The 15,283-nt window shown below is 42.2% G+C and overlaps 1 protein-coding gene across 6 annotated transcripts in view; it reads right to left on the reverse strand.

Moving 5' to 3' along the window:
• LOC144791764 (disintegrin and metalloproteinase domain-containing protein 28-like) overlaps positions 1-15,283 on the reverse strand; it is a 3,516,669-nt gene that overhangs the window by 173,546 nt on the left and 3,327,840 nt on the right. For 2 of the 6 annotated variants that reach the window (XM_078666533.1, XM_078666534.1), the window contains exon 19: positions 260-384. The exons of the other annotated variants lie outside the window; for them this stretch is intronic. In XM_078666533.1, the coding sequence (XP_078522659.1) occupies positions 263-384 (122 nt within the window). In that variant the 3' untranslated portion in view covers positions 260-262. The remainder of the gene's footprint in view (positions 1-259; positions 385-15,283) is intronic. 6 annotated transcript variants of the gene reach the window in all.

A 15,283-nucleotide genomic window follows, 5' to 3' on the forward strand; every position in this document is an offset into this window, starting at 1 on the left:
TTCTTGTTGAGAAAATAGAGCATGTGAAAATTCAATAAGCAGGTTTTAAATAAAAGAGCAACCCACTCAAAGGGAGATATTTTGTCTCCTGTTTTTGGACATCAGGAAAACATAGTCAAATATGACTCGTAAAGTCATCAGAAAAGATCAGAAGTAAAATTACATTTCTTCTCATTATTCATTGTGGGACTACAATATTTCTATTTAAAATGTTTTTTGTTTCAAATATCCAACACATATGGGATCAAAAAGCACATACCTTTTACTTTTTAAAACATGCTTTGATTGATTTCCATTTCATTACCATCACAGTGATTATGATTATCACCAACGGAATAGTAACGCCAAAACCTATAAGCAGCCCCATGGTTATATCAGAAACCCCTGTAATAAAAAATAAGATGGTTAAAAAACAAACTCTTTTGTACATATTTGTGCCTTTTAATTTTATTAAATGTAATTGGATTTTATAGGTTTATTTTAACAGCCACATTAAGGATGCAGACAACTGCAATCAAGATTAGAGGGCTTATTTAGAGTTTGGCGAATGGGGTACTCGGTCAAAATATGACAGATATCCTGCTTGTTGTATTACAAGTGCATTACAGCTATGGCACTGTTAATATGGTGGACAGGATATCCGTGACCAATTGATGCAATATTCTACCCGCCAGATTCTAATAAAGGCCCCACAAGCCTGGTTTGCGGGCTAACGGTCTATCCAGACCAATGGACATCTCTATACATTGAAAGGAACCACCATCACTGTGGTTCCTCTCAATGTAAGAAAAGGTTTGGTGGATGGCCATCGTCAGTTTTGATGGTTGTTCACCGAACCTTTCCAAAAGTTTTGCTTTTCAAAAAACATCCACTCAAAATAGGTGTAATGTCCTTCCTCGGATAGCACCTACTCCTTCGGGCCATTGAAGGAAGCTTTCTGTCTATGGAGTCAATGGGTGCTCAATCGACAGAAAAGAAAATAAGTTACTTACCAGTAACTGAAGTTATCCAGTATTAGTATCTTTCATAGATTCACATGCTCTAATCTTTCCCCCTCATCGAAGTGGGAGTCCCAATATACTACAGTAAAACAGTATGTATAACTAACATAGGCTGTAATAGCACTAGGCCATACACTTGATAGCCTATGTCCTTTTTTTAAAAAAAGGACCAAACTTGAATTATGACCAGTCAAGTGGTAGCACCCTCTAAAGCACTCCCAAGAGAGGCTAATTTCCTCAGATTTTCGAGCACAAGTAGGAATAACATCCCTAGTCATAAGGGGAACGTCTCAGGAAAGGAGGGTGGGTCCCATGTCAATTTATGAAAGATACCAATACTGGATAACGTCAGTTAAAGGTAAATAACTTATTTTCTTATCCAGCATTGTATCTTTCAAAGATTCACATGCTTGAATCAGAATAGCTGTCAGTATTGCAGGCAATTGAAGTACCCTTAGATAATGTTGGGTAAAAAAAATATACTTTTGTAGAGGTCAACATGAAATTACGATATATATATATATATATATATATATATATATATATATATATATATATATATATATATATATATATATATATATATATAATTTTATATATATATATAAATAAATAAATATATATATATATATATATATATATATATATATATATATATAAAAGCTCCACTTGCACCTGCCTGTCGCACTCCTTGGCTGGTGCCTGCTAGTCGGGGGTGCGCCCGACAACAATATCGGCTCAAAACAACCCTACCCCGTACTACAGCGGGAATCAGGAAGCAGCACTCCAGGGTAAATTCACGATTCAGTTTTATTAAAACGTGCTTTCGGCACTCGGCCTTCGTCAGTAATAGAAAACCTATTTCTATTACTGACGAAGGCCGAGTGCCGAAAGCGCGTTTTAATAAAACTGAATCGTGAATTTACCCTGGAGTGCTGCTTCCTGATTCCCGCTGTAGTACGGGGTAGGGTTGTTTTGAGCCGATATATATATATAAAAAGATGTTACAAGATGGCCGACACGCATTTTGTTGTAAATATGTATGTCCTACATTTATTTCGATGTGTGTGTAACTTTATTTAAAAACGCACAGTTTCTCACACAAATTTATCACACGTGATCAAGGCAAGTCGCCGAAACACCTTGTGTGAATAAACCGAAGAATTAATACTTTTGGATTGTTGTGGTGTTCCTGAGAGCGTACAAATATTGTTGTTTGCGTGGACTTAATACTTACCGGCGTGCTTCACCGGAGAGTACGCCACTTTCCTACGGGTCACAGCGTTGCGGGAGAAGCAGCTTTGTTTTGGATATATATATATATATATATATATATATATATATATATATATCCAAACACTAGAGTTGCCCCCTTGAATGAAGCCGCACAGCCACAGGTAAGTTTCAGCAATTTATTGGAGGTGAAATCAGCAGCCTGCTAATCCCAAACGGTGCCTTCTAAAGTATGCGCCCAACGCGTTTCGTGCTCCCCGAGCACTTGGTCACGGGCATGCAGTTCAAGAGTCTATTGCCAGCACCTGTATTTCAATGACGTTCGCCCCAGAGGGCGTGGCGGCAGGCACTGCCTGCTGGTACTTGAAGTGCGTGGCTTATCTTCCTCAAGTGAGAGTCTCATGAAGTGCAACAATGAAGAAACATTAAAACCCCAGTGGGTTGAAAAACACAGTCCTGAGCCTTGCGGGCTGTTCAGTGTCATTCACGTCCATGCTCCTCTGGCTCCCAAAATGCCGTCGTTTTTAGGCGTCAGCTGAGATCCGCTACGCGGCGGGGCTCCATTCGCGACCGGACACAGCCGCTATTAATCCAAACACTAGAGTTGCCCCCTTGAATGAAGCCGCACAGCCACAGGTAAGTTTCAGCAATTTATTGGAGGTGAAATCAGCAGCCTGCTAATCCCAAACGGTGCCTTCTAAAGTATGCGCCCAACGCGTTTCGTGCTCCCCGAGCACTTGGTCACGGGCATGCAGTTCAAGAGTCTATTGCCAGCACCTGTATTTCAATGACGTTCGCCCCAGAGGGCGTGGCGGCAGGCACTGCCTGCTGGTACTTGAAGTGCGTGGCTTATCTTCCTCAAGTGAGAGTCTCATGAAGTGCAACAATGAAGAAACATTAAAACCCCAGTGGGTTGAAAAACACAGTCCTGAGCCTTGCGGGCTGTTCAGTGTCATTCACGTCCATGCTCCTCTGGCTCCCAAAATGCCGTCGTTTTTAGGCGTCAGCTGAGATCCGCTACGCGGCGGGGCTCCATTCGCGACCGGACACTTGAGGAAGATAAGCCACGCACTTCAAGTACCAGCAGGCAGTGCCTGCCGCCACGCCCTCTGGGGCGAACGTCATTGAAATACAGGTGCTGGCAATAGACTCTTGAACTGCATGCCCGTGACCAAGTGCTCGGGGAGCACGAAACGCGTTGGGCGCACACTTTAGAAGGCACCGTTTGGGATTAGCAGGCTGCTGATTTCACCTCCAATAAATTGCTGAAACTTACCTGTGGCTGTGCGGCTTCATTCAAGGGGGCAACTCTAGTGTTTGGATCAATAGCGGCTGTGTCCGGTCGCGAATGGAGCCCCGCCGCGTAGCGGATCTCAGCTGACGCCTAAAAACGACGGCATTTTGGGAGCCAGAGGAGCATGGACGTGAATGACACTGAACAGCCCGCAAGGCTCAGGACTGTGTTTTTCAACCCACTGGGGTTTTAATGTTTCTTCATTGTTGCACTTCATGAGACTCTCACTTGAGGAAGATAAGCCACGCACTTCAAGTACCAGCAGGCAGTGCCTGCCGCCACGCCCTCTGGGGCGAACGTCATTGAAATACAGGTGCTGGCAATAGACTCTTGAACTGCATGCCCGTGACCAAGTGCTCGGGGAGCACGAAACGCGTTGGGCGCACACTTTAGAAGGCACCGTTTGGGATTAGCAGGCTGCTGATTTCACCTCCAATAAATTGCTGAAACTTACCTGTGGCTGTGCGGCTTCATTCAAGGGGGCAACTCTAGTGTTTGGATCAATAGCGGCTGTGTCCGGTCGCGAATGGAGCCCCGCCACGTAGCGGATCTCAGCTGACGCCTAAAAACGACGGCATTTTCGGAGCCAGAGGAGCATGGACGTGAATGACACTGAACAGCCCGCAAGGCTCAGGACTGTGTTTTTCAACCCACTGGGGTTTTAATGTTTCTTCATTGTTGCACTTCATGAGACTCTCACTTGAGGAAGATAAGCCACGCACTTCAAGTACCAGCAGGCAGTGCCTGCCGCCACGCCCTCTGGGGCGAACGTCATTGAAATACAGGTGCTGGCAATAGACTCTTGAACTGCATGCCCGTGACCAAGTGCTCGGGGAGCACGAAACGCGTTGGGCGCACACTTTAGAAGGCACCGTTTGGGATTAGCAGGCTGCTGATTTCACCTCCAATAAATTGCTGAAACTTACCTGTGGCTGTGCGGCTTCATTCAAGGGGGCAACTCTAGTGTTTGGATCAATAGCGGCTGTGTCCGGTCGCGAATGGAGCCCCGCCGCGTAGCGGATCTCAGCTGACGCCTAAAAACGACGGCATTTTGGGAGCCAGAGGAGCATGGACGTGAATGACACTGAACAGCCCGCAAGGCTCAGGACTGTGTTTTTCAACCCACTGGGGTTTTAATGTTTCTTCATTGTTGCACTTCATGAGACTCTCACTTGAGGAAGATAAGCCACGCACTTCAAGTACCAGCAGGCAGTGCCTGCCGCCACGCCCTCTGGGGCGAACGTCATTGAAATACAGGTGCTGGCAATAGACTCTTGAACTGCATGCCCGTGACCAAGTGCTCGGGGAGCACGAAACGCGTTGGGCGCACACTTTAGAAGGCACCGTTTGGGATTAGCAGGCTGCTGATTTCACCTCCAATAAATTGCTGAAACTTACCTGTGGCTGTGCGGCTTCATTCAAGGGGGCAACTCTAGTGTTTGGATCAATAGCGGCTGTGTCCGGTCGCGAATGGAGCCCCGCCGCGTAGCGGATCTCAGCTGACGCCTAAAAACGACGGCATTTTGGGAGCCAGAGGAGCATGGACGTGAATGACACTGAACAGCCCGCAAGGCTCAGGACTGTGTTTTTCAACCCACTGGGGTTTTAATGTTTCTTCATTGTTGCACTTCATGAGACTCTCACTTGAGGAAGATAAGCCACGCACTTCAAGTACCAGCAGGCAGTGCCTGCCGCCACGCCCTCTGGGGCGAACGTCATTGAAATACAGGTGCTGGCAATAGACTCTTGAACTGCATGCCCGTGACCAAGTGCTCGGGGAGCACGAAACGCGTTGGGCGCACACTTTAGAAGGCACCGTTTGGGATTAGCAGGCTGCTGATTTCACCTCCAATAAATTGCTGAAACTTACCTGTGGCTGTGCGGCTTCATTCAAGGGGGCAACTCTAGTGTTTGGATATATATATATATATATATATATATATATATATATATATTGCAATTTCATATCGACCTCTACAAAAGTATATTTTTTTTACCCAACATCATCTAAGGGTACTTCAATTACCTGCAATACTGACAGCTATTCTGATATATATATATATATATATAACCAAACAATTTGTCCTGTCGCAGCGGGAGCTCAATCCAGTGGGTGCCAGCGATGAGACCAGGGCAGTGTCTCAGATTAATCCAATACCAGAAAGAAAATCGCGGCACTCTTTTCAGTTTTCTCGCAGTTATTTATTCAAACGTGATGCAACAACTCCTACGCGTTTCGAACCGTCGTTCCTGTTCACGGTAGTATTAGTGATTGGTCCCTTTTCCATTTTTACATTTATACTAGTACACACCCCTATCATTATCTGGGGCATGATGGGACTTGTAGTTTCAACATTTAGATAGCCCAATGTGTATTTCATCATGCATTACACAATGTGGGTCGTGCAAATTAGCGAGGACTGTATTTTGTTACTGCATAGAAAGCGTGCCTAATTAAAAGGACTCTAGCGCTTTCTTGACGCTCGTGAAGCACACGTGCGTGTTAAATCAAAACTCAATCTACCTGAGATTTGAATTTATGCGTAACTGCAGACTTAGTGTCAATTTGCAATTTTGGGGCTGAGTGCCCTACGTCCCCGCTATGTGCGTTGACCCATGTTGTGTATGTTCCTATGATCATTAGCTATGAATTCCCATATCCAAACAGTTTCGGTCTGTCATTGGAAACAGTTGATTACTAGTACAATTATGATTTTTTAAAATAACAGTTATCTTCTGTAGCAGATATTCAGGCATTTGCAAGATTGTCAATTTTACAACTTTATAAATGAACATATAGTTCTTCATCGCCGTTCAAGCCAGCCGGCTGCTTGGTTCTGAACCTTATGATTAGTTTCGATTCTAATCGTCTCAGTTTTTGTGTACGGTTCCCCCCTCTTTCGTGCTGTTGAATGCTTGCCAGTCCAAAGAATTTCACATCTAGCCAGGTTTTGGTTTCATGGCTGGCCATATGTTTCACAATGGCGTATGAATGATCACCATTCTGAATTGCACGAATATGTTGTCATATTCTGGTTTTGAGGGGACATGTCGTGCTCCCAATGTAGGCTTTGCCACAAAAGCATTGCAACATGTAGACAACGTACAATGAGTCACAAGTGATGCTAGTTCTGATTGTAAAGTTTTTTCCATCTGGGTCATTTAAGTTCTTGATGTTTCATCCTATCTTGCACACCTTGCAAGTTGGGCATTTGCTGAATCCTCTTTTTCTCATGTCTAGCCATGATTCTGGTTTCTTCATCTCAAAATGACTTTGAGTTAGTTGATCTGCAAGGTTAGGCGCTCTTTTATATGCAATTAGTGGATGGTCGCCAATAGACATTCCTATGTCTGGATCTTAGCGCAATATATGCCAGTATTTCATCAAGGCTTTTTGTATTTTATAACTCTCCTTGCTAAATGTCATTATCATCCGTGGCTGTTCCTCCTTTTGGTTTGTTTTTCTTAAAGGTTCTTCTGTGGATTGATTCATGTGATGAGTTTTATTTAAAAGCGTATCTGCTCTTGTTTTGGTTCTTGCCTTTATTTCACATGCATTAAGATCTGTTCAGTATTTTTTAGTGGAGGGTGAGTGCATGAAAGAACGCTTCAGGGAAAGAGGTTACCATTCTAAAATCATTGAGGAAGCATTTGTGAAAGCTAGTAAGATCAGTCACTCTACTCTGTTGGTTCCCCTTGTCAAAGAGGAATCTCCAGATAAAGACAAGGTGAGATTCATCTCTACATTTCATTCTAAATCTTGGCAGGTACAGAGTAGTCTTAAGAAGCATTGGAATGTACTCAAGACTGAGCCTACTTTGGTTGAAATTTAGGGAGACATTCCAAGTGTGACATTTCGTAAGGCTAATTCACTGAGAGACAAGCTTAGTAAAAATGAAATAAGTACTAATCTATCGAGAAACAATGACATTCAAGGCTTTTTTACTTGTATGAAGTGAAAAGCCTGTAAGTACAGTAACAACGTCAAAAGGGTCTTTTATCCAGTAGAAGCTGTTGAAAAGCCTATTGGTAAACACTTGACTTGTCTATCCGAGTACTGTATCTATATTCTGGTTTGCCCTTGGTCCAAACAATATGTAGGTAGCACGATGTTTCCTGCAAAAAAACGTGTTTTGGAACACATGCGGGCAATCCAGAATAGAGATCAGTCATCTCCAGTTGCCTGACACTCCGAAGAACTACATAACTGTAATCGCAATCTTTTGAAGTTCTTTGTAATTGATAAACTCCCTGTAATGAAGAGAGGGGGAGACAAGATTCGGAAGCTGAGACAACTTGAAAACAGATACATTTTGGATTTAGATACCCTGATTCCCAGAGGCCTGAACTCTGAAGAAGAAATGATTTGGCATCTGGGGGAGTAATTTTGCCTTATTGTCTTTTAGTCTGTATTCTGTGGATACCATGGATCATTTTACACATTATGACCCTTTATGTAATTTTCATCCATTTTGTGTATTTTCATACTCTGTCTCATGCTTTTCTGTTTTTGTTGATTGACTGAAATGAGCAATATGTGTTGATGTTCTTCTTCTTTTTCGTGCTATTTTCTGTTGTTTTTAACTCAATTCACATTTTTGCTTAAATGAGCACTTCTTGAGTGGGTAATGTGGTTCACTGTGAACAGCTTAGGACTTTGTACCAGGGTAGCTAACTTTGGTGTATGCGAGGATATCTAACACTGAGATTTTGTCCGGTTCCTTCTTTTCCTTCTGTTTAGGCAATTTGAAGCATCTGCACATCGGATATGAATACCCACTTGGGTTATGACAAGATTTATTTATACATGGAAATGATTATGCCCTTATTATTTGCCCACTGGGGATGTTAGTGACTTAATTGAATGTTAACTGTTATGATCGTCTTACGGACTATAATAGGAAATATTTAGAATAACGTCACACCACTTGTTGTTGTGATTGCTGATTATTGATTGATTATTTATTGTGTATTAGTCACTGGACTTAATCATTGTCAATAGCCATGGCTTGTCACACTTGCAATTTACTCTGTATAGGAACTGGGTCTTTAGAGTAATCGCACTAGTACACCATTCCAAGATGGCCGCTACGTAACGGTGCCACTAGTCCATTGTTTGTGTTTACACATGTGTTCACGCGAGAATTGCTCTCGAAGTAAACTTTATTTATCTCTTTGGGATTTCACTAATAATTAGCCGTGACCAAGGCGAGACCTTCGCCGAAACGCATTGGGGGTTTTGTTCCATTGCCTGATTTCCATGCTGCAATGATTGAATAAATTTTCCTTGGACTCCAAATCTACAATTGGAGTGGTCTGTATATTCAGAGTGGACTGCATCTGCGTAGCTGCGGTGACGCGCTGTGATTCCGAATATTGTAACAGGGTTACCTCTGCCCCTGTGATGCACCGCTGTGTTGGTGTCCCGGCGGTTTTGTGGAGGATGTGAACATTTCATATATATATATATATATATATATATATATATATATATATATATATATATATATATATATATATATATATATATATATATATATATATATATATATATATATATATATATATATATATATATATATTCATATCAAAACTTCTCCAGTTTTGTCAGAGGGAAACAAAGCCTTGTGAGGTTTTAAAAAAGTCTTTATTCCGCCACTTGTCAAAAAACGTGTTTCAAGTACAAATTTGCTGGAGAGAGTAAAGTTTGATGTATAGTGTATTTGACACGCAAATTACATAAACAGTTGCGGTTTAATCGTGAGGTCCCATAAATATATTATAAAAATGTCAGCCTCAGAGATAAAGGAACGCGAGGAAGCAGTTTCACAAATATCTAATGATTAATGTACAGAAACGACCAAAAGCTCTGTGGCGGCCCAGAAGGGTGGAGGAACAAGTGATTTGAATACCCTATTAAAACGCTTAGAAAAACGTCAAATTTAGAAATTTCAAAATGGTGGGAGTCAAAGTCCCTACAGTGGTACCTAGAAGTACAGCGAGTGCCCAGATGTATGCGTATAATGGTAACGCCAACCTATGAGGAACCAAATCCGGTTATGCTACGGGAGTGGGCTGCGAATAATAACGATTCCCCAAGAAGAATGTTGGCCATTTTGATAAAATATGCGGACATCGACCGTGGGAAAATACTTGCAGAAATGTAGGCACTGTCTGATCTTTTGAGCAAAGAGGAAGATCAAGAACAAATAAAAAAGTTTAAAGAAGCAATGAAAGATAGAATGAAGAACTTGGAAACTACAATAAAAGAGAGAAAAGCTCAAAAGTTCATCACAGACAAACAAGATTATGACAGGGGCCAGATATATGAAATGATTCGTACTTGTAAAGCGCACTTATACTCATGAGTGTCTTGGCGCTATACGCATACCGCTGTGGAACCCTTCCTGGCTTTTCCCTGTGAAATGCCCACTCCTGGGCACCCCCAAGGTGAAGCCAGGCATCCCAGCGCTGTTGGGGCCATTGTGGAGATTAAGCAAGCTATTGCCCAGAGTCGCAGCGTGGGACCCATGGTTAGAATAGGCACCGAGGCGAGAATGATCAGGTCCGAGGAAATTGAGCCCGAGACCCGCCGAGGCGGGAATTGAACCCTGGTCCCGGGCAGACCTCTGCATCAGGGTCTGCCGCTCTAACCATTGACCTGAAACAACGACACAGGGTCGTGACTCCGAACCAGTAAGGCTGAGCCCAAGCTAAGTAAACAACAAAACAAATGCCAGTACCGGATACTACTTCACTATTTTTAGAAAACACCTACATGAAAAAAAGCATAAAGGTCAGTTTTTTATGTTTACGTCACTAGTTTATTTATTTATTTTAGCACTAGTGGAAAATTTTACTTTCTTAAACAACCAACTTAGTTATGGTGTATATGCAATTAGTAATAAACAAAACAAGAGAGGAGTACCATCAGAAGTAGCTTAGATAAAGCGGTCTGAATGGAATGAATGAGAAGAAAAAGAAGAGAGTCCTTCCTTTTTAAGAAACCCCTCACTCACCGACCTAGTCGGTGACATGCTTCATCATCGGGGTCCACCCTGACAGCCGAGTGCCATCAGGGTGTGCTGCGACACCTGGACTACAGTGGAGCGGGTATTTTGTGTGTGAAGTAAAAAAATGTTAAAAATTGTCCTGGTATACTTGTGTAGAAAGTTTTATTATCAAGAACTGGACAATATTAAAAATATGTGTGTGGATACGTTTAGGTATTATGACCGTGTGTATTTCTTATGTGTGAGGTCTACATGTTTCAACCCGTTTGGTGGAAAAGTGCCGGGTTTTCGTCAGGACCAAGAAGGAAAATGGGTGGTCAGGACACACTAACGCCCTGCCGGTCCCTATTTCCCTGTGCACAACTGACAAAATTGGTCAGAGTGAAAAGGCTCATAAACAACAATGGTTGAGCTAAAAAGCAAAAAGACTCCTATTTAGGATCTTTTTGGCATCACGGGGTGGAGGGAAGGTAAAACCATGCTGTCATATTAGGTACACGTCACGGGGAGGCACGGAGAGGCGAGTAGGTACCTAGAACTTTGAGACCAACTGAACTAATATGACAGCATGGTTTTACCTTCCCTCCACCCCGTGATGCCAAAAAGATCCTAAATAGGAGTCTTTTTGCTTTTTAGCTCAACCATTGTTGTTTATGAGCCTTTTCACTCTGACCAATTTTGTCAGTTGTGCACAGGGAAATAGGGACCGGCAGGGCGTTAGTGTGTCCTGACCACCCATTTTCCTTCTTGGTCCTGACGAAAACCCGGCACTTTTCCACCAAACGGGTTGAAACATGTAGACCTCACACATAAGAGATACACACGGTCATAATACCTAAACGTATCCACACACATATTTTTAATATTGTCCAGTTCTTGATAATAAAACTTTCTACACAAGTATACCAGGACAATTTTTAACATTTTTTTACTTCACACACAAAATACCCGCTCCACTGTAGTCCAGGTGTCGCAGCACACCCTGATGGCACTCGGCTGTCAGGGTGGACCCCGATGATGAAGCATGTCACCGACTAGGTCGGTGAGTGAGGGGTTTCTTAAAAAGGAAGGACTCTCTTCTTTTTCTTCTCATTCATTCCATTCAGACCGCTTTATCTAAGCTACTTCTGATGGTACTCCTCTCTTGTTTTGTTTATTATTGATACCTAGGGGATCAGGAGTACTCTCCGTTCACCTTTGTGAACAAATTCCCTCACTCTCTCCTTTGGTTTATTGTATATGCAATTAGATCAAGGAAAATTAAAAAAAAATATTTACACATAATTCATACTGTACAAAACAATTTGCAAAATTTACAATACATCCAACCTAACACACTGGCCAAATCATTCATCCATCCACAGTCATACAAAACAACAGTACAAATCCTCAGGGTCTAATTTCAAAAGAATATATACTTTTGTGGTTCCTATGTACATATATACAATTGCACATGATATGTTTGAAACTTAATGAGATTCATAGGAATTAATCCTATTAATACATCATATTTAAGATCACTATTTTAATTTTGACAGAAGAACCCAAAAACCGGGTCGACGCGTTTCGAACTCCCCAATGCGGAGTTCTCCTCAGGACCAACAATCTACAAAAATAAAAATGAACAAACACTTTTTAGGGATCATTAAATTCAAGAATCCATTCTCAATAATAAAGTAACGCCTCCAGTTAGCACCTCTCACCATACCTTAAGGAAGTGAACAAAACACTCCACCACTGGATGTCATACAGACGGTAGACAGCTGTAAAACGGGAAGACATAACATACATTTATGGACACACCTGTTCATAAGGGCCATCTTACATATCTATTCGAGCTCTAATTTATCCAGGTAAGTAAACAGCCCACTTACCTATATCAACGTATTTATTGCCATGTCTGAAGGATAAAGAGATATATGTCAGAACTTGTAAAACAATCTCTATGCTGGCAGACCATTCGAGCAAGCGTTAAGGGAAGAACACTCTTCGTGTGTTTTAAACATTTGTTTACAAACCGGGGCCGACGCGCCTGAAGTTTAATCACACGCGGCCTGAAAACAAGAAAAAAGCATCCGAGGTTTAAGCCAAATCATAACGCCTGGGTCCAAACTAAGCTCAATATATATTAAGAACCTAGTTCCCGCTTACCGGCAGTGACTGATGTTGTCTCCTCTCTGGTGGACTGGCGTGGTGTGTGGTAACAGTGTAGAGAAACACGCACTGTTATTGGGCACATCCTATATCACGTGACCGCAAGGTCCTTGGACTTCCTGAAAGTTTTTAAAGCAATAGCGCCCCAAAATACAGAGTTGAAAAGAAACTTTATCGATCGTGGACCCAGGTTGCGTTGCCCCTGGCGACAGGTTGAACGATGATCTATCCAGCCGTGGTGTGGCATTGTAACTATATCTTAATATGCCCATGGGGGGTGTTCCGCTAGTTATTAGGTTGTATTTGGTTCTAGAGCCATCTGCCATTAAGTCACAGACTATGGATACTAGCGTTGGATGCTGGCTGTGGATAAAGTTATCAGGCAAAAAACAGTTGTGGACCTGCTGACCAATTCAACCTTTAGCCATGATTAAGATTACAAACCAATGTCTGTGTCTTCCATGCAGCATGAGCTCCATATCGATTTTTTATATACACAGTCCAATCTGGGCTACATGAAATTGTAAACGGTAGTAGCCCCACATGTGTCTAGAAAGAAGTCCCCACGCGCTTCACTATGCAAACGGGTCTCAGCTCTTGGAATTACAATATATATGCTATAGTCTTAAATGTCCACCCTCATGATTTCTGAAATCTCATTCAGTCCAGTGACCGCAGTGTTGAACTTCATTATTAACATAGCTTCACGTTGATTCAATCTTTCCTCCACGTTGCCTCCACGCGTGTCACTCTCAATTTTCAAAATTACAGTCCACCGCAAGTCTTCTTCCTTATGTTGATGGGTAATCCAGTGGTGTACCAGAGGTGCGTTGGGTGTCTCCTTCCTAATTCTTGATTTGTGTTGTGTGATCCGATGACGGATCTCCTGGGTTGTCTTCCCTATATATAGTTTAGGGCATGGACATGTGACCCCGTAGACCACATTTTTGGTAAGGCAGTTTGTGAAAGTGTTGTGTTTCCAATGTATGCCGTTGAAAGTAAACAGCGCCCCTTCATTTGTTTGTCCGCAACATACACAGTTACCACATTTGTGGTGTCCTTGTATAGGCGGGAGTCCCAGCATGCCTCTAAGAGATGTTTTTGATGCTTGGGGCAATGATGCCCTAACAATATGTTGTGAAATGCTTTTTTCTTTTTTAAAGGCGAACAGTGGAATGTCATTTAATTCACTGTTTAAATCCTTGACCAAATGCCAGTTTTGAGTTACCATTTTCCGCAATACATTGGCATGGGGACTGAAGGTAGTCACACATACAATTCTTTTTTGTTCTAAGTGTGTTTTCTTCTGAAGCAAGGTCTCACGGGGTATCCACCACACGCGTTTTAACGTGTGCTTAAGCAATTTTTTAGGATAGCCTCTTGTTGATAGTCTCTGCACTAGTTCAGTTGCATGATAAAAATACTCCTCCCTACTGGAACAATTCCTCCTGATTCGAAGAAATTGCCCAAAAGGGAGGTTATCTCTAAGGCTTCTTGGATGGTGGCTAGTGTAGTGTAGGGCCTTATTCCGGTCTGTAGATTTCCTGAACAGTGTGGTGCCCAATGTGCCTTCAGATGCATACACTTTTATGTCCAGAAATGTGATAGTCTTATTGGATGAACAATGAGTGAATTTTATATCCTCCATCCTATGATTAATCCAAATCATAAATTCCTCCAATTTCTCTCTTGTGCCTGACCAAATGATAAAGACATCATCAATAAATCGAAGATATTTTGTGATGTACTCAGAATATGGATTATCATTGTAGATAAACTTCCTTTCGTACAGTCCCATAAACAATATTGCCAACTCCGCAGCAAAGGGGCAGCTCATGGCCACCCCCTTAGTCTGGAAGTAGAAATCCTTGTCAAATAGAAAATAGTTTCTTAGTAGGGCAAATGTTGCCAGCTGTACAATAAAAGATGAGGGCACTTGTGTAGGTTGCTCCCGTTGGTCAAGAAAATAAGTGAGAGTTTCCAAAGCTTGATCTTGGGGTATTTGGGTGTACAATGAAGTGACATCCATCGTTACCAAAAGCTGCGTAGATTCCTCAAACGGGGCCGATGTTATTTGGTTCAAAAAGTCTGTGGTGTCCCTTAAATGTGCTGGTACATGCGCCACCAGAGGTTTTAAAAAGTAATCAATGTATTTCGAGACTGGCTCAATCAGTGATACGCAACCCGATATTATTGGGCGGCCACACTTCTCCATATACCTTTGCTAAAAAAAATTGATAGCATTAAGCATAACCAGATGCAGAAGTCAGGTAAACCAATGCAAGAAGTGCACTCTGAGCATAGTAGCATCCAAAGCTCAGAGGTTGAAACAGATCATGATGACGATTTGCAAATGCAAGGCCAGATACCGTCAGTAATCAATTAATTTGATTTTTTACGAGGAGAACGCAGGTTCAACTTGCGACCAAGACCACCAACATAGATACAAAGACCATCAAGAGGAAGAGGCAGAGGACAAAGAAGAGGAAGGGGGCAGCCTGCAGAAGAAGGTCAACAAGGACAAGAGAAGCAGAAGAACAATCGGAAATAATAACATTAAGTGAAGCAACAATAATCAACTTGACAAA

Source organism: Lissotriton helveticus, chromosome 11 (genome assembly GCF_964261635.1).
Source record: "Lissotriton helveticus chromosome 11, aLisHel1.1, whole genome shotgun sequence".
In the NCBI taxonomy this organism is placed as follows: Eukaryota; Metazoa; Chordata; class Amphibia; order Caudata; family Salamandridae; genus Lissotriton; species Lissotriton helveticus.